This window comes from Talpa europaea (genome assembly GCF_964194135.1).
Source record: "Talpa europaea genome assembly, chromosome: 2".
Classification (NCBI taxonomy): domain Eukaryota; kingdom Metazoa; phylum Chordata; class Mammalia; order Eulipotyphla; family Talpidae; genus Talpa; species Talpa europaea.
Genome location: NC_140068.1, coordinates 71373097 through 71399298, shown reverse-complemented (window position 1 = coordinate 71399298; position 26202 = coordinate 71373097). Strand labels below are relative to the sequence as shown.

General features: G+C 34.3%; 1 protein-coding gene across 1 annotated transcript in view; it reads left to right on the top strand.

Moving 5' to 3' along the window:
* Positions 1–26202, top strand: part of ADGRB3 (adhesion G protein-coupled receptor B3) — a gene marked incomplete at its 3' end in the record, with an annotated part of 671719 nt that overhangs the window by 373890 nt on the left and 271627 nt on the right. The window contains exons 14-15 of the mRNA XM_084227971.1: positions 5418–5520; positions 17166–17209. Coding sequence (XP_084084097.1) covers positions 5418–5520; positions 17166–17209 — 147 coding nt within the window. The remainder of the gene's footprint in view (positions 1–5417; positions 5521–17165; positions 17210–26202) is intronic.

The following is a 26202-nucleotide window of genomic DNA, read 5'->3' as shown; positions in this document are numbered from 1 at the left end:
TTTCTGTTCTTCATATAAACCCCTAATGAGATATAGGGTTCAGAAAAAGTAGTTCTTCCCTAGATTGGCTTACACCCTGCTGATTGTTTCCTTTACTGCACTAATTTCTGAGTTTGTTGTAGTGTTTGTATATTTTAGCTGTTGCCTATGTTTTGGTTGTCATTCCAAAGAAATCACCAAATTCAATGTGATGAGGTTTTTCCCTCATGTTTTCTTATAAGAGTTAATGGATCTTTTACACATTTGAGTAATTTTTGCAATACAAGGGTCCGATTTCACTTTTTTTACGTGGGTATTGAGCTTGCCCTACATAGTTGTTGAAGAGACTGTCCTTTTCCCATTGTCGATCTTTTGTCTCCCTTGCCAAAAATAGTTTGACCATATACATTGCCTGATATAAAGCACAGCCAACCCTACTCTCTTTGATCACCATTTGCATGGATTATTCTTTTCATCTTTCACAGCCAGTCTATTTATGTCTTTCACATCCAGTCTATTTATGTCTTTATAAAGTGAGTCTTGCAAACAAATGCATCATATTTGATAATCACAGTTTAAATCTCTTTAAGAAGTGGTTCATGTATGCTACTCACCTTAAGAATTTATAAAAATTGTGAAGAATAACTTGGCTCTCCTTTGAATATGTAACTGTGTGCTTTATAATGTTGTAGATACTAGCAAAAATTTTGAAGACAGGAAAGAAGTTTATTGCTTTAGTCATAAAATCCATTTAGTTGTAAGATCTGCTTTCCAAGCACTGAATACAAATGTATACCCAGCCAGGAAGCATTAACAGATCACAAAACCTGACATGGCACATAAGGAGCCAGCTATTCACTTATGCAAATGAGAGTAAATTGACAGAATAAATGAAAGATAATTTTGTATTCTATACATTTTTTTAAAAGGAGCCATTGCATAAAGTAAATTTGCTTAATTTTCTTCATTAGCATTTAACACCTTGATATTGACATTACACTTTAAAACAACTTGGTATGTTAAAAAGTTTTTTACTTGTGTTTAGTTTTTAATAAGACATTAAAACTTGTATTGAAAACTAAAATATTCCGGGCCTCCCCTGGTGGCGCAGCGGTTGAGCACTGGGCTGTGAAGCTGCCCGCAGCCTCTGCAGTGCCAGTTCAATCCCCGGCCGCCGGTTGAGGGTCCCACATGGCGCGCAGACCTCTCCTGCAGCGCCCGCTGCTCCCCTCAGCAGTGTACTTCGTCAGTCTGCCTGCTCTGCTCTGCTCTGCTCTCCACTCTGACTCTGGTGAATTCTCTCACCCTCCCGCGCTTCTGACTGCACCCAATGCTTGTATAAATAAATAAATAAATTAAAAAAAAAAAAAAAAAAAGAAAACTAAAATATTCCAAGCATAATGCAAATAAAAAGACACAGATGCTAATAGATAACTACTCTTGCCCTCATTGAACTTACAATCTTGTGGAAGGAGGCATATGTAGTATTAGTTGATGCTATAATAGAGGCAAATACATGTTTGGACAAGTTGGGAGGTGGTACTCATAAATTTGATAAGAACATTCATCTAGGGCCTCCCCGGTGGCGCAGCGGTTGAGTGCTGGGTTGCGAAGCTGCCCGCAGCCTCTGCGGCGCAGGTTCAATCCCCGGCTGCTCTCCGGCCACCAGAGGAGGGTCCCGCATGGCGCACAGACTTCTCCTGCCGCCTGCTGCTCCCCTCAGCAGTGTACTTCGGACCTTCTGCCTGCTCTGCTCCCCGCTCTGGCTCTGGTGACTTCTCTCGCCCATCTACGCTTCTGACTATACCCAGTGCTTATATAAATAAATAAATAAATCTTTAAAAAAAAAAAAAGAACATTCATCTACATAAATATTTTAACAAGTGTTCCTTTGCAGTTATATTCTAAATGTCACACACACACAAACACACACACACAAACACTCATCAAAAGTGATGAGGCTGACTCCATAATCTAAGAACCTTCTCTACCAGGCCAATTGAACAGCTGAATAACCTAATTAACATCCTAGAATACTAGCATATCTCACCTATTTTGCTTTCTACAGCTAAGTCACCTGGAGCCAAAATCCCAATCATATGCCCAACCATAAAAAGAGAACTTCATAAATATATTGAAAAAAATTCATATTCCTATTGGAATACCCACATCTGTAACTGCTTATAAATTTTTCTACTGTGTAACTTTAAAGTAATGTAAAATATTTGTATACTGTCAAAGTTAACTGTAAGTAGAGAAATGGGATCATAAACAGAGCTAGAATAAAGGGACAGATTGAATTTGCGTGATGTTTAAACATTTTTGTGACTGGTAACCAAACCAGACTCAAACATATTCAGGATAATCTGAAAAAGGAACTTGCTTCTTTGTGCTCAGGGCTGTTCACTGGGAGAAACCTCCATATTTTTTTTGGTGGTGACAGAAGAAAATCTCCCCACCTCTAAGTCTTACATACCTTGTCATTCTGTCACACCTGCTAATATAGGTAATCCTATCAGATATAGTTAATCACCCAGTATTTCCTCTATCTGTTCTCATTTGATTCCCTAAGCACTTTTATTCATTGAGAAAAGGTGAAGAATACATTTGCAAAGGGTTTAAAAATTTAGAGGTTACTATATATCCTTCTAAATGTAGTTTACCTTCAATTGATTTATTTAATGTTAAATGAATTAAAGGATAGTTAACCAGCTCTCTCTGTTTGCAGCTACCCTCCCCCTGAGCAAATGAACATAAATTTATAATTTGTTGTATTTTACTATTTAATATTAGGCTGCATACCATCAAGATTCCTGAGTGTCTAAGATTTTATTTGATATTACTGAATATAGGAGAGATGGGTTACAATGTTATCACATTCAAAATATGTTTATATTTCCTCTGCTACTAAATACAGTAAAATTTCCAACTATAGCATAGCTTAACTTTATTTCCTGGTGAAACTTTGGCAAAAAACCATCTCATTAGAGATAACATTATGATAAAACTGTGAAGTTTAGCATTATTATATAATATTATAATTCTGTGCCTTTAATGGTATAGCTATTCTAGAAAACAATGATAGCAATGTAAAATTAAACATGTTTTTACCACATGACCAAGTAATTCCACCTCTTTGTGTTTATCCAAGATATGTGAAAATATATGTCAACACAGAAAGTATGTATGCCAGTTATTCATAAAATATAAGTATGTGGGCCTCCTCCATGGCGCAGCAGGTTGAGCGCAGTGCTGTGAAGTTGTCCTCAGCCTCTGCAGCGAGAGTTCGATTCCCGGCCAGCCAGGGAGAGTCCCACATGGCGTGGCAGATCTCTCCTGCCGTGCCTGCTGCTCCCCTCAGCAGTGTATTTCATCAGTCCACCTGTTCTACTCCCCGCTCTGTCTCTGGTGAATTACTCACCCTCCTGTGCCTCTGACCTGTACCCCAGCTCTTTTATAAAAATAAATAAATCTTCAAAAAAAAGATGTAAGTATGACTAGCTAGTATTAATAAAAGCTTAAAACCAGAAACATCCAAAGAATTGCATACTTAATTGATTAATAGATCCCAAATAGTAGTATATCCATATCATAGAATAGTAATAACCTATAAAGAGAAACAAAAAGAATGAATTTCAAAAATTATACCACATGAATTATGTAAAGCACCAAAATATTGGTACTGTATAATTCTATTTAAATAAAATTCTGGAAAAGGCATGGTTATAGTGAGAAGATGTCCACAGGTTGTACAAAGGGTCTAGAGGAAACTGTTAAGGGTGAGGAATCAGTTGTTTCTCTTGATTTAGTAAAGCTAACATGATGGTATACAATTACCAAGAGCATGAATTTATTTTTTTTAATTGTTTCATCAACATGGATAGAGCTTGAAAGTTCAATGCTAAGTGAAATAAGTCAGAAGGAAAAAGATAAATACTGCATGGTGTCACTAATATGTGGAATACAAAGTAAATAAATTCATAGTCAGATAAAGACAAGCTGAAAACTAACCCGATAGCTGGCTACAGAATGGAAGCACCAAGTAGGGAAGGGAGGAAGATAGGAAAGAACAAAGAGAGAAGGAAACACAACAGTGTGGTGGTGGAATATGGGTGCATTGGTGGTGGTTGCATTACAATGCTAATACCTGATGGGGTACTCCAACATTACCTTAATTAAAAATAAATAAATTTTTAAAAAATTACCAAGAACACTAAATTGCACACTTAAAATTGGTGCATTTTGTTATCTGTAAATAATAACTTTAACCAAAAAGAGAAAAGATGTTAAATGACTGTCATTTAATACCTGTTACAAATATAGTTAATGCTTATTACAAATATATTTAACATGTTACTAATTCTGCAGAACAGTACATGCTCTGTGGAAGTACGATGATTTATTTGAAATAAAAACTTTTTTATACTTATATACTTTATTTCCTTTCAATAATGAAAATATACAGCATCATTAATATCTAAAATATATATATATAGATACCAGTTATATTTAAAACTTATTTTTGAGTAAACTGCACTTGGCAAGATAATTCAAAAGGCAAATGTGTCCCTTACATTGAGCATATTGAGATATAGAAGTGGCCTGCAAATCTCCATTGCTGAAATGAAAGATAGCCAATAATTCACACTAGCATTATTTATATTAGACTTTTCTTGTTTTTATGATATACCACATTCAAATGTCTAAATAAATTTTGAGATAATCTAAAAAATGCAAGACATCACCTTGCAAGAAGAATATTTGGCCTACTGGAGAACAATACCGTTAGGTCCATCTTGAAATAAATAGATTATATTCATGTAGAGATTGCCCAAAGCTTTGAATTCATACTCCATCTCTATAGAAGTGAATCAGATTTAAGTAATCAAAGACTTGCCAGTGCTTTTGTGTTGTCATCTTTACAGCACCTCAATTGGTAGCATAAAGCAATGGACACCTCCCTCCAAAATTTTCTTGTTCAACTTAGAGCTTATTTATGCCAACAAATGAACTGAATTTTCTCATGAATAGTACTTTGATAGCATGTTTCAAATCTATTTACTTAAGAGACCCTTTTTTTTTTTTAAATATTTATACAAGAGCTGGGGTATAGGCCAGAGTCATGGGAGGGTGAGAGGATTCACCAGAGACAGAATGGGGAGCAGAACAGTCAGACAGACTGAAAGCACTGCTGAGGGGTGCAGTGGGCAAGACAGAAGAGGTCTGCCGCACCATGTGCATAGATCCCTGGCTGGCCTGGAATTGACCCCGCGCTGAAGAGACTGTAGACAGCTTCACAGTGCTGCGGTCAACCCACTGTACCACTGGGGAGGCCCAAGAGACCCTTATTTAACATGTCATCCTGACATGTATTGAACAGTGGAAATTTATAATTTTTATCAATTTTTCCTCTTTTAATAATCATTATTCTGTTTCAGAAATTATACTGTTGTTAATTCAAAAATCATCGTGGTCACAATAAGGCCTGAACCCAAAACAACTGATTCGTTCCTGGAGATAGAACTAGCTCACTTGGCGAATGTAAGTACCATCTCTTGGCATTAAGTTACTTACAGAATTTACCTTTAATGGGAGGTTAAAAGTTATGATCTTCACCAGTAAGACCAGAAGACATTTTCTAGAGTTTTTAGATTTGCAAATTATTTTGAGAATGTATATTATATAAAATCAATAAGCCATATTATCATCCACTTTTTTTCATGAGAATCTCTCTTCACTTTATCTAAAATAATAGTTAATAGATTATTTATAAGCATACCTATTAGTATTGGACTTGAAGGTAATATGGGAGACAAAGATTAATAAGAGCCTATCTCATGATGTGATGAGAAAGACCCTTCAAGTAAATACATGGAATAAAAGTGCATGCAGAAATAGAAGTTATAAACTTAGGACAAATGGAAGTAGTGAACTCCAGAGTAGGAGAATGGGTGATGCTGCATAGAAAATTGTTAAATTGAATATCAGAGAAGTCTCCTTATAACTACCCAAGTGTTACAGTGATTAAAATATTAACCATTGATCCCAAATGGCAAGAACCTTTCCTGAAATCCATACATTTAAAACTGGAATTTGTTTTTTCTTGTTCAGTCTTTAAATAGAAATTTAAAGTATCTATCATTTAACATTCACTTTAAATATTTAAATCATTGGTAAGTTTCAGTAAGGAAAATGTTCATAATAAGGTTTTCTTAATTATGCTTTCCCTATTAAAATGAAAGTCTTGTATGTTGCATGCATATTTTTTTAATTCCTTGCAAAGTTTCCATAAAATTGACCTTTTATGTACAAAGTTTGGAAGTACATGGTGTGTTTGTCATTTTCCCAAATTCATGTAGTTAGTGGATGACATAAAAGAATTGTTATTCACATCCTTTGAACGACAAAACATATTATTCTGTAATTTTTAACTTTAAAAAAATCAGCCATGGTTTTATAAGAAGTGACAATTATCCTCCCAAAAACCACTTTTTTTACCACATGCCTCAGACTTCCTAGATTGTTAATGAAAACCTCAAATTTCATCAATAACCTTACAACACTGCATTTAATACTTAAACCTATTAGGTCTTTTCTTACCTTTGCCAAATTGTGACTACACTGTTTCTGTCTAACTTAAGAGAATCTGTTTTATTTCTTCAGTGTCATCCTCCTCATACCTTAGAAGAGTTTTGTTTTTATCATTGCACTCAGAACTGAGAGATATTTTTTAATATTCCTCTTGAATATGAAACTTATTTATTTGTATGTTCAAAATTTACTTGTTTACTTAATGATTATCATGGTAATGTCTATCTAATTATAAGAATTGATGAGAAGAGTGATAGATATTAATTTCCTAAATAGAAAACTGGAAAGGCAGTTGTCAGAATGTATGCCATGTTTCTTAAGAAGAAAACACTTCCTAAATGCAACATTCCTAAATAAAGATAAAATCATTATTAAGAATCGAAAGAGCATGTTAATGAAATGAATTTTTTCATAATTTGAATAAACAGTAACCTCAAAAATAGTGTTGATAAAGCAGTCTCACTATTTTAATTCAATGAAACTATTTTGAAATAAACAAATTTAAGCTTTTTGTCAAACTGCTATTTTCTGAGGGCATATTTTATTAGCAAGTTTACAAAAGAGAAATCATGTACAAAAAATTATTTCTGCTTATTGAATTTGGAATGTAGAGTAAATGATTTTATCAAGATCTAGCTTGATACTAGGATGGCAATGAATAGCAACATAGAAGAACACTGAGATAACTAACACATCATTTAGAATTAATTCTGCCTTTGAATATTTTGGATGAGTTAACAAGGTTGCGAAGGAATACTATCTCCACTATAGATGACCCAGATTTAAAAGAAAATAGGCAAATATGTTACAAACAAGTGGGGGTGTGTGGAGATGAAGAAGAAAAGGAAGAGGATGGTTTTATAATGCATTGGAGAAGAAAATGCTGTTGTGACTCTCCCTTCACCTACAGTGCCCCTTTGCCTGTCCACAGAGCTACCCAATTTACCAACCACACAGTGAAGCTCTTGGGACCACCTGACCCCTTGCTTATTTCCCTTATTCTTTAAATACTTAGCATGTGGTAGTAGACTGTACCATGAATTTAGTCCTTCATGTTTTACTATTTTGAATTTATAATGCTTGTTTTATTTATACTTGCCATCCAATTATTTTTTTGTAAAATGCTGTATTGTTTACTAAGAGAAATAATATGAATGATTTATTGGGAATCTTCATATTTATTAATAGCAATATAAAGGTGTGTTCTGTATCTTAATTTTAATTTATTTCCATTGATGAGATAGCCAAAGTATATATAATGAAATATATTGAAATCTAACAGCTAAATTGTGAGAAAATGATGTATCTTGAAATTTCATGAAAATTGAAATTTTCTGAAATAAGGTGAAACTACATTATAGCTATAGCTATCTACCAACCCACCTATCCATTTACCTACCTATCATTTATCATTCTATCTATATACATATATAGTCATATATATGTGTGTGTATAAATCATTGCTGTCTTCAAAATTGATATGGTCTATCTCTAATATCAAGTCTGACTACTTTCACTTCTTATATCAAAAGTATGTGCCACACTTCCCTGAGCTCAGAAAAGTATAATGACTTGCAAATTTTATCTGTTTTATATACCATTTGGAAAAAAATGAAAAATGGGAATTAATAGTTATAATGAGTCTAGGGAAAGCCCGTTAACATTTTCTAAACCAAATGTGTTCTTTTTTAAAAGCTTTTTAACAAATTGCATTTAAAATGTGTTAAATATAATAAGACCCTTGGGGACTGTTAGGAACAGATAATAGAATAAGAAATCTTGAAATTCCAAATTGTAGTTAGCAAAGCCAATTGCAATTTTAACCAACTAATAAGTCATTAATGAGTAAGATACTCTTCTTAGTTCAGTTTTTTGGCTTATGACTTTATTAATATGACCTATAGAGTCATGGATTATGGTCATTAGTGCTCAGAGAAAAAAAATCACTTGCTTTTAAAATATATCAAATTGTTTTTTCCAGAAAAAATTTTGTTTTTTCTTGTTACTTCAGTTTTCTTCAAAAATGTGTTCTTAGACTCTATAATACATACAGACAGTCAATAAGTTTATCAAAAGTAATACCTAATACCTAAATAAACGCAATAGAATGCATCTATATCTGCACACATACGCACGTGCACACACATGCACAAGGACAAACACCCACCTTTAGGCTGCATTCGCGCTGTCTGTTATGAACATGCTGAGACTCTTCGCGAAGGAGAGCAGTCCTGTTTTTTGAGTTTGAAAAATAATAAAATGAATGCATTTTAGTTACCTCAAGATCTTTCAACTTAGCCTGAAAATGCTCTTTTTTTCCACGTAAAAAGGCTTTATATAATCCCATTTCTAGTGGAATGATTGATTGGGCTGTGTGGGCCTGCAGTCCAGTCCTGTCCTCCTTTTTCTTTTTTTCTCTGAGCAATAGCTCTAATGGTCAAGGTAGAGAAACACTGCTGTCTTTCAGGACTGAGAAAAATCCATCAGGTTAATTTGTAATTCTCAAATTGGTATTCACAAAATATTCACAAAAAGATGTCACAAAAGAAATTCACACAAGATCTCATGGGAATTTGGCCTTGTGGGTTGTGTTTTCTTGGCCATAAACTCAAATTCATCATGAACCATAGTCTGTGTAAATAATGGTGAAAAACACAATGAATGACTGTAACGGATGTACTTGTTACCATTAAATGAGCATGAGAGACAATGAAAAGAAATTCTGGCATTCATCAGTGAGTATTTATTGATATTCAAGTTGTTACTTGAATATCAACAGCTGATAACAACTTAAGGAATTAAAAATCTCTTGGCAAAACTTAAAGAAGTCCAGTTTACACATCTGTAATTTCAAAAAGGGATATTTATATCCCATCACTTTTTAATTACTTTTCTACAGGAGCTTTTGCCCATTTGGAAGAGATTTCTGATGTTTTGCCTGTGTAAAGCTCTTGGTAATTTTATGGGAGAGTCTTGAAATGCTAACTAGACAAGTAGATTGATGGCTCTGCCAACGATTGAAATTGAGATGGAAATTGTTCTCTAGCTATAGTTTTTCTGATTATTTCCTAAATTCCTCAACTTGAATAAGTATTCTTCCCACTTACATTTCAAATTAGCTTATTTTTATTCATAATACATAATTGATATTCTTCAAAATCATTGTAGAATATTATAATTATGCGATTGCCAGAGTAGGGGTCAGCAAACATTTTCAGTTGAGTCAGTAAATATTTGAGGCATATGAGCCATCATGGGCTGTCACATCTACTCCATGCTGCTGGTGCAGTGTGAAAGCAGCCTTAGACACCATATAAACAAATTGGTGTGGCTCAGTTCCAATAAAACTTGACTGACAAAAACATGTGGCAGACCAGATTCAGCCCATGAGCTTGTTTGTTGACTATGCATGGCAAACAGAACGATGCCCCCAATCCCCCTCTGACAAAATGTCCATATTTTAATCCCCAGAAACTGTGCACATGTTGTATTAAATGGAACTTCACCAACATGATTAAGTCTAAGAACATTGAGCTGGGGAAATTATCCTGTATTATCTGAGAAGGTCCAATTTAATCTCATGTGCCATTACAAGTAGGGAACCTTTTCCAGCTCTGGCCAGGTTGAAACTGCTGTTGCTGAGTTTGAAGAAAGAAGAGGATCCCAAAACAAGGGAAGTGGTGGGCAGTCTATAAAAACTAAACACAATCCCTCCCTGCCAGGAAAGAAAAGTGGACTGCTGTCTCACAACTGCAGGAAGGAGAATTATGCTAAAACCTCCAGAAAGTAGTGTATTTCTGCCAACACTTTGACTTAACTCGTGAATTTCTTGAGGAAAGATGCTCTATGACCTACAGAAACAGTGAGATAATAATTTGTATCAGTCTATGCAGCTGAAGTTTTATGCTAATTAGTTACAACAGCAATAGAAAAGTAATAACCCTGCACTGAGCATTGCAAATTAATTTTTATATTATGAAAATGTGTATGTATACATTAATAGTGCCATTATAAGTCAGATATACTGCAATACTGATAATGCATTGTTCAATGAAAATTCTGCTGATATCATAATAATGTTTTGTCCTGCTGATTATCATACCAGCACTTTAGGAACCTGATTAAAGAAATCATCAGTGTGAATGGCCATTGTAAAACAGAGGTGGGATATTTGGGAATATTAAAGACGCCATGACATAGCACTACATAAGCAGACATAGAAAAGGCTTTTGGAACCAACTGCTGGATGTCAGAGGCAACTATGACATTTACTGACATGCCGTGCTCTTGAAACAATTTAGCAAAATGTCTCCATTAGCAGCTAATAGACTATAGAGCAGTGCAAAATTCCCTGTCAGTCCTTGTTTCCACTACAACCCCCTATAGGTATTATTAAGACATAGTATTGTATCCTCCTAATGTAAAAGATAAAAGATCTAAGGTGTATAGTATATCTATGTGAAATCTATTTAAGTATTTGTTTATTGAAGTTGTTTGTCATTTCAAATCATAGGGAATGATTAGAGAGACTTTACCTCTAGATGCCCCATTTGTTTGTTGAGACCTACTCCAGACTGTTGTGCAGTCATTGTTGGAAATGACAGAATCATACATGGGTCAGATATTCTAAGACATATATGTGGAGGCAATGATTTTCTTTGGAGGATACACAAATAAGTAATTCCTGATTGTGTCTCAACTTTTTATTGCTTCCCATATGTCAACCAAAAAGTATTCATTGAGAAATAATGTACATTAAAGTTAGTGAAATATCTTGGAAATTAAAGCAAGCTGTTATCAGATCCATAAAAATGGTGTTATCTGGTTAATGTAGGCTGCAGAATAACTGTATAGAAGTACCTGAATTAAATATATGCCCCCTTATGTGTTCCTATTAAAGAGTTGCCAACTCCTTGAGAAAAGCTATATGATATGGCTGTGACTAGCTCTGATAAAACAATTTTCTGCACTGCTCAGGTCAATGATCTTTTTATCATTAATTTTAAGCCAAAACCAACTCTTTTTGTCCTCGTGATGTAACAGGTTCTCAGTGTTATACATTCCATGGAATCATTCTTATTTCAAAATTGCTGGTCTTCATATGGCTATTAAGAAAATAGTATTGCATTTTCAACCAGGCTTTTAGAGTTCAGGTATATGTCAGTTATCTCCAAAAAATGTTTGACCCACATTTGAGTCTTTTAAAGTGCCATTGAAGGGCCTCCCTTGGTGGCACAGTGGTTGAGCGCTGGGCTGTGAAGCTGCCCACAGGCTCTGCAGCGCTGGTTTGATCCCCGGCCACTGGAGAGTGTCCTACATGGTGCGCAGGCCTCTCCTGTTGCCCACTGCTCCGCTCAGCAGTGTATTTCGTTGGTTTGCCTGTTCTGCTGCCCGCTCTGGCTCTGGTGAATCCTCTCACCCTCCCACGCTTCTGACAGTACCCAGTACTTGTATAAATAAATAAATAAATAAATAAATAAATAAATAAATAAATAAATCTTTAAAGTATCATTGAAAAATACTGAAGTATGGAACAGTGCTTAACCATCATTTGAGAAAATTGTAGAGTATTCAGATTCCTGTTGTTAAGTTTTATATAATATCTTTTTAAATGATATCATCCACTTGGGTGGTCTGTTACACTTTCAGGAATCATGAAACGGTTTATATGTTAAAAGATATAACACAGAAAGGGTTTTCTCTCAGTGATCATCTTTTAGTGACCTGTCATAGATTTGACCATGGAAATGTTTATATCTACTGAGATCTTACTTCCCCTAACACCAAAAAAAGTGAATCTTCCTTTTTAATAAGCATCCCAATATGATTCTACTTCAGGTTCAGAGAAAAACACTTTGAAAACATTAAGATAACAAGAGTTTAATTAAGATAGCATGTGGATTGGATTTATTTAGGACTTTAAAGCACCAAGAAAAATTAGAGAAATTTGGTCATCAATCATTGTCTTTTTTCTGTAACCAACATTCTTCAGCTCTCTGCCATTTTATCACATTATTAATGCAGTCCTACCAATGTACAAAATTGTGATCCATAGACTTACCAGTCTTTGCTACTCATTGTGACTAACATTTCATCTCATTGTGACTAACATTTCCTGCTCATTGTGACTAACATTTCAACATACATATATTTACTTGCTTGTGTTTTTTATCTTTCTCCCTGTCCTCTTCACTATTAAGTTTATGACTCAGGAATTTTGTTTTCTTCATTCCTGTGCCCCCAGCACCACACAGGTTATCTGGAATGTAATAATAGGTGTTTAATAAGAGATTTTGCATGAATTAGTAACTGAATGGATAGACATGTTTTGAGTATCTTCTAGCTCTCACATGACTTCTGTGTTATTAATTTCCCATAGTGAGATATATTTAACATATTCCAAAAGGGGAAATGAAAGACTTGAAGATACTTTTGAAAGAAGAAAGGAATTCCCTTATAACTGTCATTCTAGAACCATCATTAAGTGATAGATCTATAAAGGATGGCCAAATATTCTGTTTTATAAATAAGAAAAACAAAGGTATTAAAACCAAAGAAAAAGTGAGAAGCACCCATGAAAATACATTGACAAAGCTGGTGATATGTTCTACTATTAGCTATATTGATTTGGTTGATATTGTGACAGAAGTAAAAGAAAACAGGAAATTTATTGACACTTGAAAGTGGTATGTGGCACCTCTATGGTAATTAGCAAATTTGGGTCATGGTTCATTTTTAGGATACTTGAAAGGGGTGAGTAGAAATATTTAAGTACAGTTTTACTATGCTACTTTGAGTAGAGACAAAAAGACATTTTTTGTGCCAAAACTGTTTTTCAAGATTACATTATCCTGTCCAAAAGTTTTCAAATACATGTAGTTTTAATATTTTAAACCTCAATTATTCTATTTTGTAAATGTATCTTGTTCAGTCCATTTGTCTCATTTACTTGAAAAATTTTGGTTTCTTAGTTTAATATGTTTTTTAAATTCACTTCTATAGGCTAGTTCTCAGCTTACCTTTTTTTCTCTTGTTCCTGTCATTAAATTTTGTTGCTATTCTCTGTTGGGTTTACCATTTCATTACTGATTTTCATTTAATGCCTTATAACAGATCTTGTGGCACAGTCCCTTTGAGAAAAGTATCTGAAAATTATGAAAAATATTTAATAAGTGATTTCTCAGCAGAGCATTTCAACAAGTTTTTCTGGGCTATTTAAGATTTATTCATCACTTGTTTTTGCTTAGTTTCCTAGTCACAAAGTTCTCAGAGCTTTGATGAACAAATCCTTTTACAAATTTAATGTATTTTGTGAACAATCTTGTGGCTATACTGAGCTATAAAGTCACCAATTATATGACAATTGCAGGTAAGATAGGGTCCATTGATTATAAGAACAAATCTATTTGAAATATCATTTCACTCCCTGTCCCTTGAATGTCCAGATCTCTGCCTTCTGTAAGAACCAGACAAGTAAAGACCCATCTTCCTTGAAACTTAGTGATTCAGGCCATGATGCTGTGCCCCTTATGCTGTAAATTGTGACCTGTGACATTTATAGTAACATGTGTCTTGTATTGAAGCGTATGTGTCTTTCCTGACCCTCTTTAAGACTGTACCATGGCAGGGAAGAAGGTATTTTTATGCTCTAAGAGCTAATTTAGAGGCATAAGCATTTTTTGATAAGAAGTTGGATCCCTTGGATATGTGGCCTTTGTGTGATTTTGGAGAATGGTGATGGTTCTGAAATACTGGAGTTAGGTAAATATCTCAATTAAAATGAATAGTAAAATAAATTGTAGTGGATTAAATAAATTTTAGGATAGTGATATTATTTATATTTCTATTGCATTTCTAAAATGGATCCAGGACACAGCACTTGCCAAAGAGAAAGGTAATGTTTCATGAATGCTTATGTAGACTTTCACAGATGCTGCCTTTCCAGATATACCTCAGTGATTATCTGCTTTTTGATAAGACTGAGGGATGAGGGTTGATTTATAACTGGCTGGCACTGAGAGCATATCCACCTGGGAAGGAATCAGTAATCTGTAACTTTTACCTGCCTTGGTGTATTCATCATTTTAGTCAAAGACTGGTTGAATGTGGACATAGATATCATGTTTGTTTTTTTAGTCCTGGAATGATGTAAAACTTGAGCAATAGTGAATGTGTGGGAGACCAAAATTAGGATTCAGAAAGCTCCTAAGGGACTTCAGTGTATGAGTAAAACCTGTCAAGCTCAGGAAGAGACTATCAAAATATCTGGTACTGTCTGAGCTTGTGTTATTAGGAATATGTCACATAAGTTGAAGAGGCAATACTATTGCTTTATTCACTACAGGTCGGACACTTATAGATGGATTTTCTAAACACATTTCAAAAGTGCTCCAGGATGACATAGAAGTTGCGAGAACTTGAAACCAACAATATATGTTTGACAGAGGAAGAAAAAACACTCTTTAGGGATAGGATAGGATCTGTAGATATCTGAAAATATTACATAAAGGGAGAATTATTAATGGTAACTGCTTGATACATAATTATTGAACTGAATAAAGATCTAGCACATCCCATTATAGTTTCATTAGACATGATTCTATTCAACTATTAGACAAGTGAAGCTTGTCTTAATAGTCTAATCACAATAGGGCCTCCCCGGTGGCGCAGTGGTTGAGCACTGGGCTACGAAGCTCCCTGCAGCCTCTGCAGCGCTGGTTTGATCCCCAGCCACCGGCGAGGGTCCTACATGGCGAGACAGACCTCTCCTGCCACGCCCACTGCTCCCCTCAGCAGTGTACTTCGTCAGTCTGCCTGTTCTGTACCCCGCTCTGGCTCTCATGAATTCTCTCACCCTCCCGTGCTTCTGACTGTACCTAGTGCTGGTATAAATAAATAAATCTTTAAAAAAATAGTCTAATCACAATAATCAAATGCTTTTCTTACTGTAGATCTTGGTTCTTCATCCTATTTGACCTCTTGTTTCAAGTTACTGCTAACTTACCTTTTCCAAATTATTAGGTAGCAACCTCAGGTTGCTTCTAACACTTATTTCAGATAATAATTATTTCAGGAAACTTAAGCTGCCATCTGAAGAAAGTCGACTTATTTTCTGCCCAGCTACAGGAAGTAGGATCTGTCACCAATGGCAGTGTCGGTTCATCTCACATAAGGTCTACTCATTCAAGAGACAAACCAGTTCTCTTGATTGACTCATTATTTTTTTTTTCTACAAAATTGTTTCTCTCATGGGCCTCCCCTGTGGTGCAGGCAGTTGAGTGCAGGGCTATGAAGCTATACGCAGCCTCTGCAGTGTGAGTTCAATCCTGGCCAGCAGGGGAGATACCCACATGGCACGACAGACCTCTCCTGTGTGCCCACTGCTCACCTCAGCAGTGTATTTCAGTCAATCTGCCTGTTCTGTTCCCTGCTCTGTCTCTGGTGAATTCTCTCACCCTCCCACACATCTGGCTGGTACCCTGGTTCTTGTATGCATGAATAAACAAATCTTAAAAAAAAAATTGTTTCTCTTCTAGTATTCACCCAGGAGGAGCTGATTTAACATGTAGAGTACCCCTCCATAGATACACATATAGCTTGTTAACATTGCTAATCTATAGCAGGTGTTGGCATTCTCCAACCCCTACACAAAGCCCAAGAACAGCTAAAGAGTGAAAGTGAAAGAAGAGTGAGGAACATCACTACAGGATCCTTTGGTGGCAGGAAAGTGACAAGCATCTGGAAGCCTTGGGATGGCACCACTACTGTTGCTGAAAAAAATAAAAATACCAAAAATAATGTGAACTTGCAAAACAGTTAGGGCTCAATGTCAAATGAACCAAAGAGTTTTTATCATCTTTAGCATCTTCATGCTTTATCATCTCTAAATACTAAAAACAAACCAAATGTCCCTGAAAAGTCACTAACTTTCAAAAGCACAGAAGAGGAAGCTTCTGAGGATTGGAAGATAACCCAGCCTCTTGAAGAATCAGGATTTTGAAAGAACATGGTCAGTTAGAAAATAAGAAGGGAAGAAATTCTAGGAAGAGGGAGTTACTTGATCAAAAGCAAAAACAAAAAACCACCAAATATCCATTTAAAAGGTTTTCCAAGTCAACAAACTCTGGAAATGGACAATTAGTTCAACTATCTCTTTCCTTGGCAGCTTAATAACTGGAAACTGAAGAGAAAGTGGTCATCTTGATTGTACATGTTCATAATATTGGACGTTTCACTGTGATTTCAATATTATGAATAATTTGGTGATCATATGTGAAGTAATCTAACTATTAATATTTTAGAGAAAAAATTAGAAATCATCAAGGTTCTTGTGAGGTCCATATTTCAAAAAATCATAGAGATTATCACTTTTAGAATAAGCATTATTTCATGATAGACCTTCTTAAAATGGGTCATCAGATCTATGAAAATGGACATGAAGGTTTTTTATGCAAAAAAAAAAAAATAAAGAGTGGAATCTTTAAGGTATCATGCTGTAAGATAAGAAATCTGTCATCATGTTTGCATTTCACAGAGTCCTTCAATTTTTTATGTATGTACTCAAGATACATTTATTCTTTTTTGTTTATTTTTAGGGTACTTTGAATCCTTATTGTGTGTTATGGGATGATTCAAAAACGTAAGTGACAGATGTTTCCTTACATTACTTTGGAATAAATATTCAAAGCACATTAAGTTATTTCAGCTGTCCGCTAGTCAATAGAAATATGATAAGTTAGTGGAATTTGAGTTGTATGCAAAGAGAAAACATTTTCCTCTTTGAATCTGCAGGACAGTGTAGTGAATGTGTTTGTGTGTCATGGTGCATCAGGTTATATCTGCGCTATCCCATGTGTTAGACACATTTTACAAGGTGAATTCCTTGAGGATTTTTAAAAGTTCTAATATTTTAAAGACTATAGAAGCTCAAATGCTATTCCAACTTCTTTCTCTAGTAATTCAGCTTAGCACTGCAATATAAAATAGCGATTTCTCTGGTAATTTAACCAATACATTACTTGCATGACCTTGAATCTATTATCAGAGTAATGCAATATTTATATGGCCTTCAAAATTTGTTTTGTTATAAAAACATTGAGTGACAATTTTCTCATTCATATGTTTTATAAATTCATGAAGACAACGGAAAATAATTGCAATAAATAAGGATGAATAATACTTCCGTGGATTCCTTTGTTTGTTCAAGTAATTGCAAAATATCTGCTCAAAATCATCTTATCTCATTGGTAATTCTGTAAGATTTCAATGTCTCAAACAGCAGAAAAATCTATGGTTAAGTTTTAAAATGACTTCTATACTTTAAATACTTGTGTAGATTTATTTCAGTGTGGTAGTTAGATTATACAATGTCTGTTTTGCATGGCGGGGAGATAAATATCAATTAATCCCCCAAAATAATACCTCCATGTGTATGTTGTCATGTAGGATGCCACATTCTAAAATCTTTCATGTGTTCTTCACACATTATATAATCTACGTTTGCTTTTATGATGTTACATGCATCTCAACAGTAACAGAGAGTCTAGAGGAGGAATATCCATAGAATTTTTAGATAAAAACTAAACCTGTGGCAGTGTGATCATTGCTGGGGTACCGATACAGAATCATATGACATCATTGTGAATGAGAAATCAGTGACATGCGCTTTTGGGGTTTTTTGTTTGTTTTGTTTTGGGGGCTGCTTTTATATTTAGAGATCCTCTTCTTTTAAGAAACAGTGCCAAAATGAGAATCCCAAATTTCCCTGGTGATAATATGAGTGTCTTCACTGATATCATTATTTGTTTTCTTTTTGAAATCCCATAGAGAAATCTATGTTAGTAAAGTATTCAAAGCTTTCCTTTCTATAATATCCAGAAAAGACTTTCATATATGTTCTAAAGCACTACATAATTTGTTAGTATATTCTAAAGCAATTTTGTGTGTATTTATAGCCAAGGCAAGTATATAATGCTGTGATAATCTAATTGAATATTTTCTTTTCAAGAAAAATATGTTAAACTCCTGATTAAAACTACTTGCATGTTTCCATGAATAATAGCCAACTCTGATTTAACTATAATGGGTTAAATGCTTCTGTGTTGATCCAAAGGTCCTAACGGTCTGTTAGAGAGATATTACAAGTATAAACAGCATTTCCCTATTTTGTGCCTCCCTTGGCTTCCTTTCCCAGATAGATTAAGGTGTTAAGTTTAATTTATAAAACCACTACTATTTGAGGTCAGTGTTAACCTTAGGAATCAATCACACTCTACTTTCTTTAACATCTGCTGATAACATGACTCTTATCTATCACAAAGAACTTGTCTTAGCTTTACAAAATTAAGCTTTTAAGTTGTCCTTGAAGAAAACTATTCAATGAAAGGAGGTGTGTTTAGCTGCCTTTCAAAACAGATTATCTCAAGAGATCAGTGTAGTTCATGTTGCCTTGATGTATCTGAAAGTGATCAAAAAGCTTTTCAATGTGACAGAACTTCTATCCCATCACACTTTCATCAGACTGTTTCATCATTTAATTGGTTTCCTGGGTGAGTTAAACAATGAAGGTTAAGACAACTTTATTTCCTTTTTTCACATCTGTTCTTTTACATGTTTTGATCATGCTTATTTACTCAATTGTTTTATTAATTCAATGACCTTAACTTTGAGTATTAATTCTGGAAGTATTGTTAATAGTGAAGAGCTATGACTATTGCTTTTTATACAGAAAGGGATTGATTTAAATGGTGTTTTCAAGATTGCATTAATAAAATAGAAATTAGAAGTTGACTTTTAATTTTGGTTTGAGTTATCAAATTAAGTTTTATTTTTTCAAATTATTAATTATAAAAGTATATGTGTCTTTTACTTGTAAAGCTGGAAAGCATGCTAGTTGAAGCAAAGACCCCCTTGATCATAGCCATGTTTGGGCTGCAGATCCTCCCATCTCCACAACGTCACTTCTGTTTGTATTTGTTATGGATAATTTCAGACATCCATTTATGCAGTGAAATATGTATACAGCCAAAGAAATTAACACTAATTTTACATAAATATTTTGATACTATGTGCAATAGGTGACATCTTCAATTTTTTAATTCAACAATATGTCTCAGAACTTTTTTAAATTTTGCTACATGTATTTTATTCCTTGGATTTCATAGGTTATGTTGATATATCACTAATTGATCTACTATTCCCAATACTGATAGCGTGTTTTTTTAATTTTTTTTTTATTTTATAAATTGTGTTTCTGTGTATCTCTGTGTATGCTTCCATGGGTTGTTTCCGAATATCCCATCCAAATTTTTACCCTGTTTTTCTCTTTATATCACCCTATTTTGTATTCTTCACAGCAGGCAGTTTACTTCTTGCTTGCTTATTGCTTCCACCCATGAGATACTTTCTCTTTCTTAGTCATTACTGCATTCTTTATATCTACTACTCCTACACATAGTATATATTCAACGGATGTTTATTGGTTAGTTTTGTACAACGGATGTTTATTGGTTAGTTTTGTACAACAGTGTTCTCAACAAACATTCTATTAAGGAATTATTTCCACTTATGTTTCATTTTATTAATGACATATTTCTGGCAATTACTAGACCTAATATTCAAAGGTTTAGGGAGTATGTTTCAGATTGTTACAGGGGTAAGGTCCATTGTAAACAGCAATGTTTTCTCTAATGGTAAAATACCAGTCAAGCAAAGACAGTTTATTTTACTCTGATTAGAAACAGCTTTAGGCAAATTTGAAACATATTTTTAAAGATTTATTTATATAAGAACTGGATACAGTCCAGATGTGTGGGAGGGTGAGAGGATTCACCAGAGACAGAACGGGGAACAGAACAGGCAGACTGATGAAATACACTGCTAAGGGGAGCAGTGGGCGAGACAGGAGAGATCTGCTACGCCATGTGGGTTTCTCCCCGGCCGGCAGGGATTGAACCTGCACTGCAAAGGCTGCAGACAGCTTGACAGTACTGTGCTCAACCGCCTGCACCTTTTCCCTGCTTTGCCTAACTAATTAATAGGATGCAAAAATGCTTCATCACAAATGACCTATGAAATAAACTGAAAGAATTTTGCTCATTTCAGAAATAGAATTATTTTAGTTGGGAGGAGTATTTCTTTTTAGGTATTTTATTTTAATAACTTGCAAAGTTATGGAGTTGTTGATAATTTGCACATTCTCTGGGCTACCCTAAATTTGGATTTTGAGAATTGGATCTTGTGTAATAAATACACCCCTGGAAAAACTCACACGTCTCCCTTTAAGTAACAAGTGGTCTTTTTCTGTGTCTTAGCACCTTCTAAGCAGAAGGGTCTTTGAAGGATCATAGTTGTTCTCAGAAAATGTTTCCTTTTAATTGCATAAAGTTTGCCTGTGACTTCTTCAACATTGCTAAGCAGTCTTGTCAATCATCCGTAATTTATTTGCCTACCTTGTAGTTGAAAATAAAAACATTTAAAGACTGTCTTTCCATTTCCCTACATTGCAAATTGATTTATTAGAGACAGGAGTAACAGTAATCACATTTTGACTGCCACTGGCTTATTTTATCTCAAGTAACTGAATTGAAGTGTTACTTCTCCTTGCTTTATTACCCTATTTCTTCAGACCCTGACACTTTCCTCTTCTTTTTTAAAATAAAATTTTATTAAACGAATGTTAGTTTATAACTTTATATAAATTTCAAATGTACAGCATTATAATTTCATATCTGTATACACTACATCATGATTACCAACAAAAGTCTAGTTTCTATCTAGCATCATGCATTTGACTTGCTTTTACCAGTTTTAACTACTCCCGCAGTTACTTTTCCTGCTTGGTAACCAGCAATCTGTTTAGTTCTATTTTGTTTGCTTACTTGCTTTTTTTTTTAACATTCCATATGTGATTGAAATCATACTTGTCTTTTTCTATCTGATTTATTTTATATAGCATAATTTCAATGTATATTGCAATAAAATGGCAAGATTTTCTTTTTTATAGCTGAGTAGTATTTCATTGTGTTGTGTGTATACATATATATGTATATTTATCATATCTTCTTTATGTAATTTATATTTAATGTAACTGTTCCATCGATGTATGCTTAGGTTATGTCCATACCTTGACTATTACAAATAATGCTGTCATGAACATAGGAGATCATATGTGTTTTGAATTAGTGTGAATACACAGAAGTAGAATAGCTGAATCATGATATTTCTTTCCTAATTTTTTTAAAGATATTTATTTATGCATACAAGAACTAGGGGACAGGCCAGAGGTGCGGAGGTGAGAGGTTTCACCAGAGACAGAATGGGGAACAGAACAGGAAGACTGACTGAAATACACTGCTATGGGGAGCAGCGGGTGAGACAGGTGAGGTCTGCTATGCCATGTGGGCAGCTCCCTGGCCAACCGGGGATCAAGCTCATGCTGTAGAGGCTATAGATAGCTTCACAGTGCTGTGCCAAAGCCCCTGTGCTGCCAGGGAAGCCCAATAGTCTTCATTTTTTAAGGATGCTACATACTATTTTTCCATAGTGGCTATTCCAATTTTACATTCCCAACAACAGCATACTTGTATGAGGATTCCCTTTTTTCTGCATCCTTGCTATGCTTGTTGTTTCTTGTTGATAAGAGCCAATCTCATTGTAACTTTGATTTGCATTTTCCTAATAAAAAGACAGGATGAACCTCTTTTCACATGTTGTCAATTATCTCTATGTTTTCTTTGGAGTAATGGACATTCAGATCCTCAGTCCATTTTTTAATCAAATGTTTATTTTTGTTGTTAAGTTGTATGAGTTTTTCATATTGTTTTCTTCTCCTATTATTCATTTTAAAATTCAGCATTTCATTTGCCTCACAATAGGAATCCTAGCAAGTACAAAACTAACACCCTACCTCATCACCTCACTACAAAGAGGTTGTTCTCATTATTTTCTTTGCCTTCTAGGTAACTGGCATACCTATGTTATTAAAGAGACACAATGTTATCTGTTTAGAAAAATATACTCTTAGAAAAATGCATTAGTTCTTAGAAGTTCAAAACAATTATTCAAAGCATTATTATTACTGGGTAGCCAACTCTCCCTTCCAAATAGTAACCTGATGATAAAGCTCTTCAGTAAGGCTCTGATTGAAATGTGTTAAACTGTGGGGAAGCTGATACTGACAAAATTTAACATTCCTACAATTATTATTTAAAAGCAAAATGAGGGCCTCCCCTGGTGGCTCAGCAGTTGAGCACTGGGCTGAGAAGCTGCCTGCAGCCTCTGCAGCTCCAGTTTGATCCCTGGCCATCAGCAAGGGTCCCACATGGCATGCAGACCTCTCCTGCCGCCCGCTGCTCCCCTCAGCAGTGTATTTCGTCAGTCGGCCTGCTCTGTTCCCCGCTCTGGCTCTGGTGAATTCTCTTACCCTCCTGCACTTCTGACTGTACCCTGTGCTTACATAAATAAGTAAATAAATAAATCTTTTAAAAAAATAAAAAAATAAAAGCAAAATGAGTGAGGTGATCTTGATGAACACAATACAGAAGGAAATTAGAAATATTTAGGAAGGAAATAGATGAGCATCTGTAGAAAACAGTTACATTATGGTTTTATTTTATTAGGGGGATATGGAAACGTCCTTTACAGACATTATGAATTTATTTTTTGAACAGCAATGAACAAAGTAAGTCTGTGTTTGAAATATTTAGCATACTTTTAATCATGACTCAGAATATCACTATTTCCAGAATTCCTTGGTGGTTTCAATTAACCAGAGACAGAATTTTAAAATGTTAACTTCAAGAAGTGCTATTACTTTTATTGCACAGATTGATCTGTTTAAAACATGTTAAAATGTATCTGAGTACACCATGGTGATCACACTTTGGAAAGAAATTGCTTGATTAAATGATAAATATGACATATTGTCTTCTAAATTGACAGTTATATGCAACTTCAGTATGGCCAATATATCCTAGGAACCAATATGTTCAATTTTACTGTATAGTCTCAAAGTTCCTATCTGATTTTCTATAGTTAGCTAGTGGTATGAAATTACTATTTCTGACTGGCACTTGATATAACTGCATCCTTGTGTATATTCAAGATTGTTATGGATCCAACTGTAGAAGCAGTTAATTTTTAGAGATTGCCTCTAAAATGCCAGGATTCCATGGAACTTCTCATTATGCATTCAGGGACAATGGTCACTTCTTGAAAATACAGAATTATGTTATGCTTTTACCACCTTGGCTAAAAGCATAGTCTCATGGACAGAAAAGAGAATATTAGACCTTTCCATTATTATAAATTAAAATTTATCCAAGCTCTAAAAAATATAAATATTGTTTTGTGCGTAAAAATAATCATGCTGAAATTCTAATAGTTATGGTTTCATCATTGATGAAATTATTTTATTTGCCAAACAACCTTGCTCTTTTAAAATTACAGAAAAAGGCAATAGAAACACTGCTCTTTCCTGAGAAAGTAATTAAAAATTCATTGGTAAGATATGAAAAGGAGCTTCCTTTACTTTTTCTTTTCTACCTTAGACAGTACATTAGTTTTTGAAGTTTTTCATGTTCCACATAGTATATTTTCTCAGAAAGTCATCGTAATTCAAAATGACATTGTTTTAGTTTTATTTCCAGGAAAAAAATTTATTCTTTAAAATATTTTAAACTTTCTTTAGTTTTATAGTGTATCATAGATTTTATAGTATTGAATTTTATAGTATTGAATATATATTCTTTAATAGTATATAGTCTTTTTTTAACTAAGAAAGTTCACATAAGTGCTTCTGACATTACTAGCAATCCATTACATCCTTTAACATGAGCTAAAATGTTTCAGAAACGTTGCATTATGCCTTCAACACATATTCTGAGAGCTAACATTGGAAGCAAAGTGGTGCCACATATATATTTTTTTATTGTAACCCTTGCCTTGATACTCAAAATTGGGGGTGAGTAAGCTAAAAGCAACACATAGTGTATAGGACAAATCCAGAAATATCTGTTTTCATAAATATAAGTTTTATTGGCTCACAGTCATGTCTATTTATTTACATATTGTATATGGCTGCTTTTGTGCTGCAGCTGCAACACTGAGTCATTGCAATAGAAACCATATGGCCCACAGATCCTGAAATATTTATTATCTGGTCCTTTACAGGAAAAAGAAAAACTAGCAACTCATGCCTCCAAAGAATGCTTTCCAGCATTTTTCATGTCTTGGTATTTCATGGGAAATAATTGTACAGCACATTGGTATAAATGAATGAAAATGTTCACAAACAGGGTCAGGATGGGGTAGAGAGTGCGGAAGATGGATATCTTTATTAGACCTGCAAATTTCTCTCATTAATTTTTCAAATGTAGAGTCACCTATAATATGTTGCACCCTCATCTGGGACCCTGAAGAATGTGTTTCCAATTCTCCTTGTATCATAACCTCTTTTCCATATTTTGTGCTCTTTTTTTCCCTTTTAGTGAAACACTTTAGAAACTTTTTAAATATATCATTCATTTTAACCTATTATTAGAAATCTGTAATTTTCTCTTTAGTTTTATCTAACTTGTTATTTATCCATAGTTTTAAATTTAAGTTATTATCATTTTCATTTCTAGAGTTCTATTTGATAATTTTTATGTTAAATAACTTTATGAGTTTATTTTATCCAAGTATTTTTTATTTTGTTTATTTTAACTTAAGCTCAGTTGATTTAATCTGTAGTTCATGTTTCTTATATTTGAAATTTTTATAAGTCCGTCTCTGTTCTTTCTTTGTGTCTCTTGTCTCAAAGCACCTTATTTCCCATTGTACTAGATTCTATCATGCAAGTTGTCATAAAATATTATTTGTGAGGATTCTCTGAGGCCTAAGATAAAGGCACATTACTTCAACAACTATTTGTACAGTCACATGCTGCATAGTAACATTCCAGTCAGCGATGGACTGCATAGATGACTGTGGTCCCTATCTACAGCCTAAGTGTTTAGCAAGCTACATCACTACATTTCTGTAAGAACGTTAATGACATTTGCGTAACATCAAAATTGTCTAACAATAGGCTTCATAGAATTTATCCCTTTTAAACAGCACATGACTATTTTCCTCTGCTAAGTACTTAGTGATACTGCTTTAGCCATGAATCTCTTAAACTAAATTCAGGCTGGAGGTTACCTGGCACACCCACACAATGACAACCCTCTTTGCAAATCCATAGGGGAGCTGGATTAATGTTACATTGATTTTCACATGTAGTTAAGCGTTTCTGGCCATATTCAAATGGGAGGATTTATCTGAAAAAAATAACTTGTTGCTGGAAATAGGAAATCAATATCTCCTCACAACTATAATTCTTGAACAACATTCCGGTTCCATAGCATACCTGTTGGGAAGCACTGCCCTAAATTACTTTAAGTCCATATCATTGATATGCTATATTTCTACCTTATATTGTAGCAATTTGATGTTTTCTTCCAGATGTAAGTATTACAGGGGCTGAAAGTGTGTTTGCTTCATCTTTTTAAATCCTACTGTTCTGGAGTATTCAGTAAATTCATTAATTCAGGAGACAAATATTTCTTGAGAATCTATTATTCTGCTATTTAATGTGTCTGGCACATATAA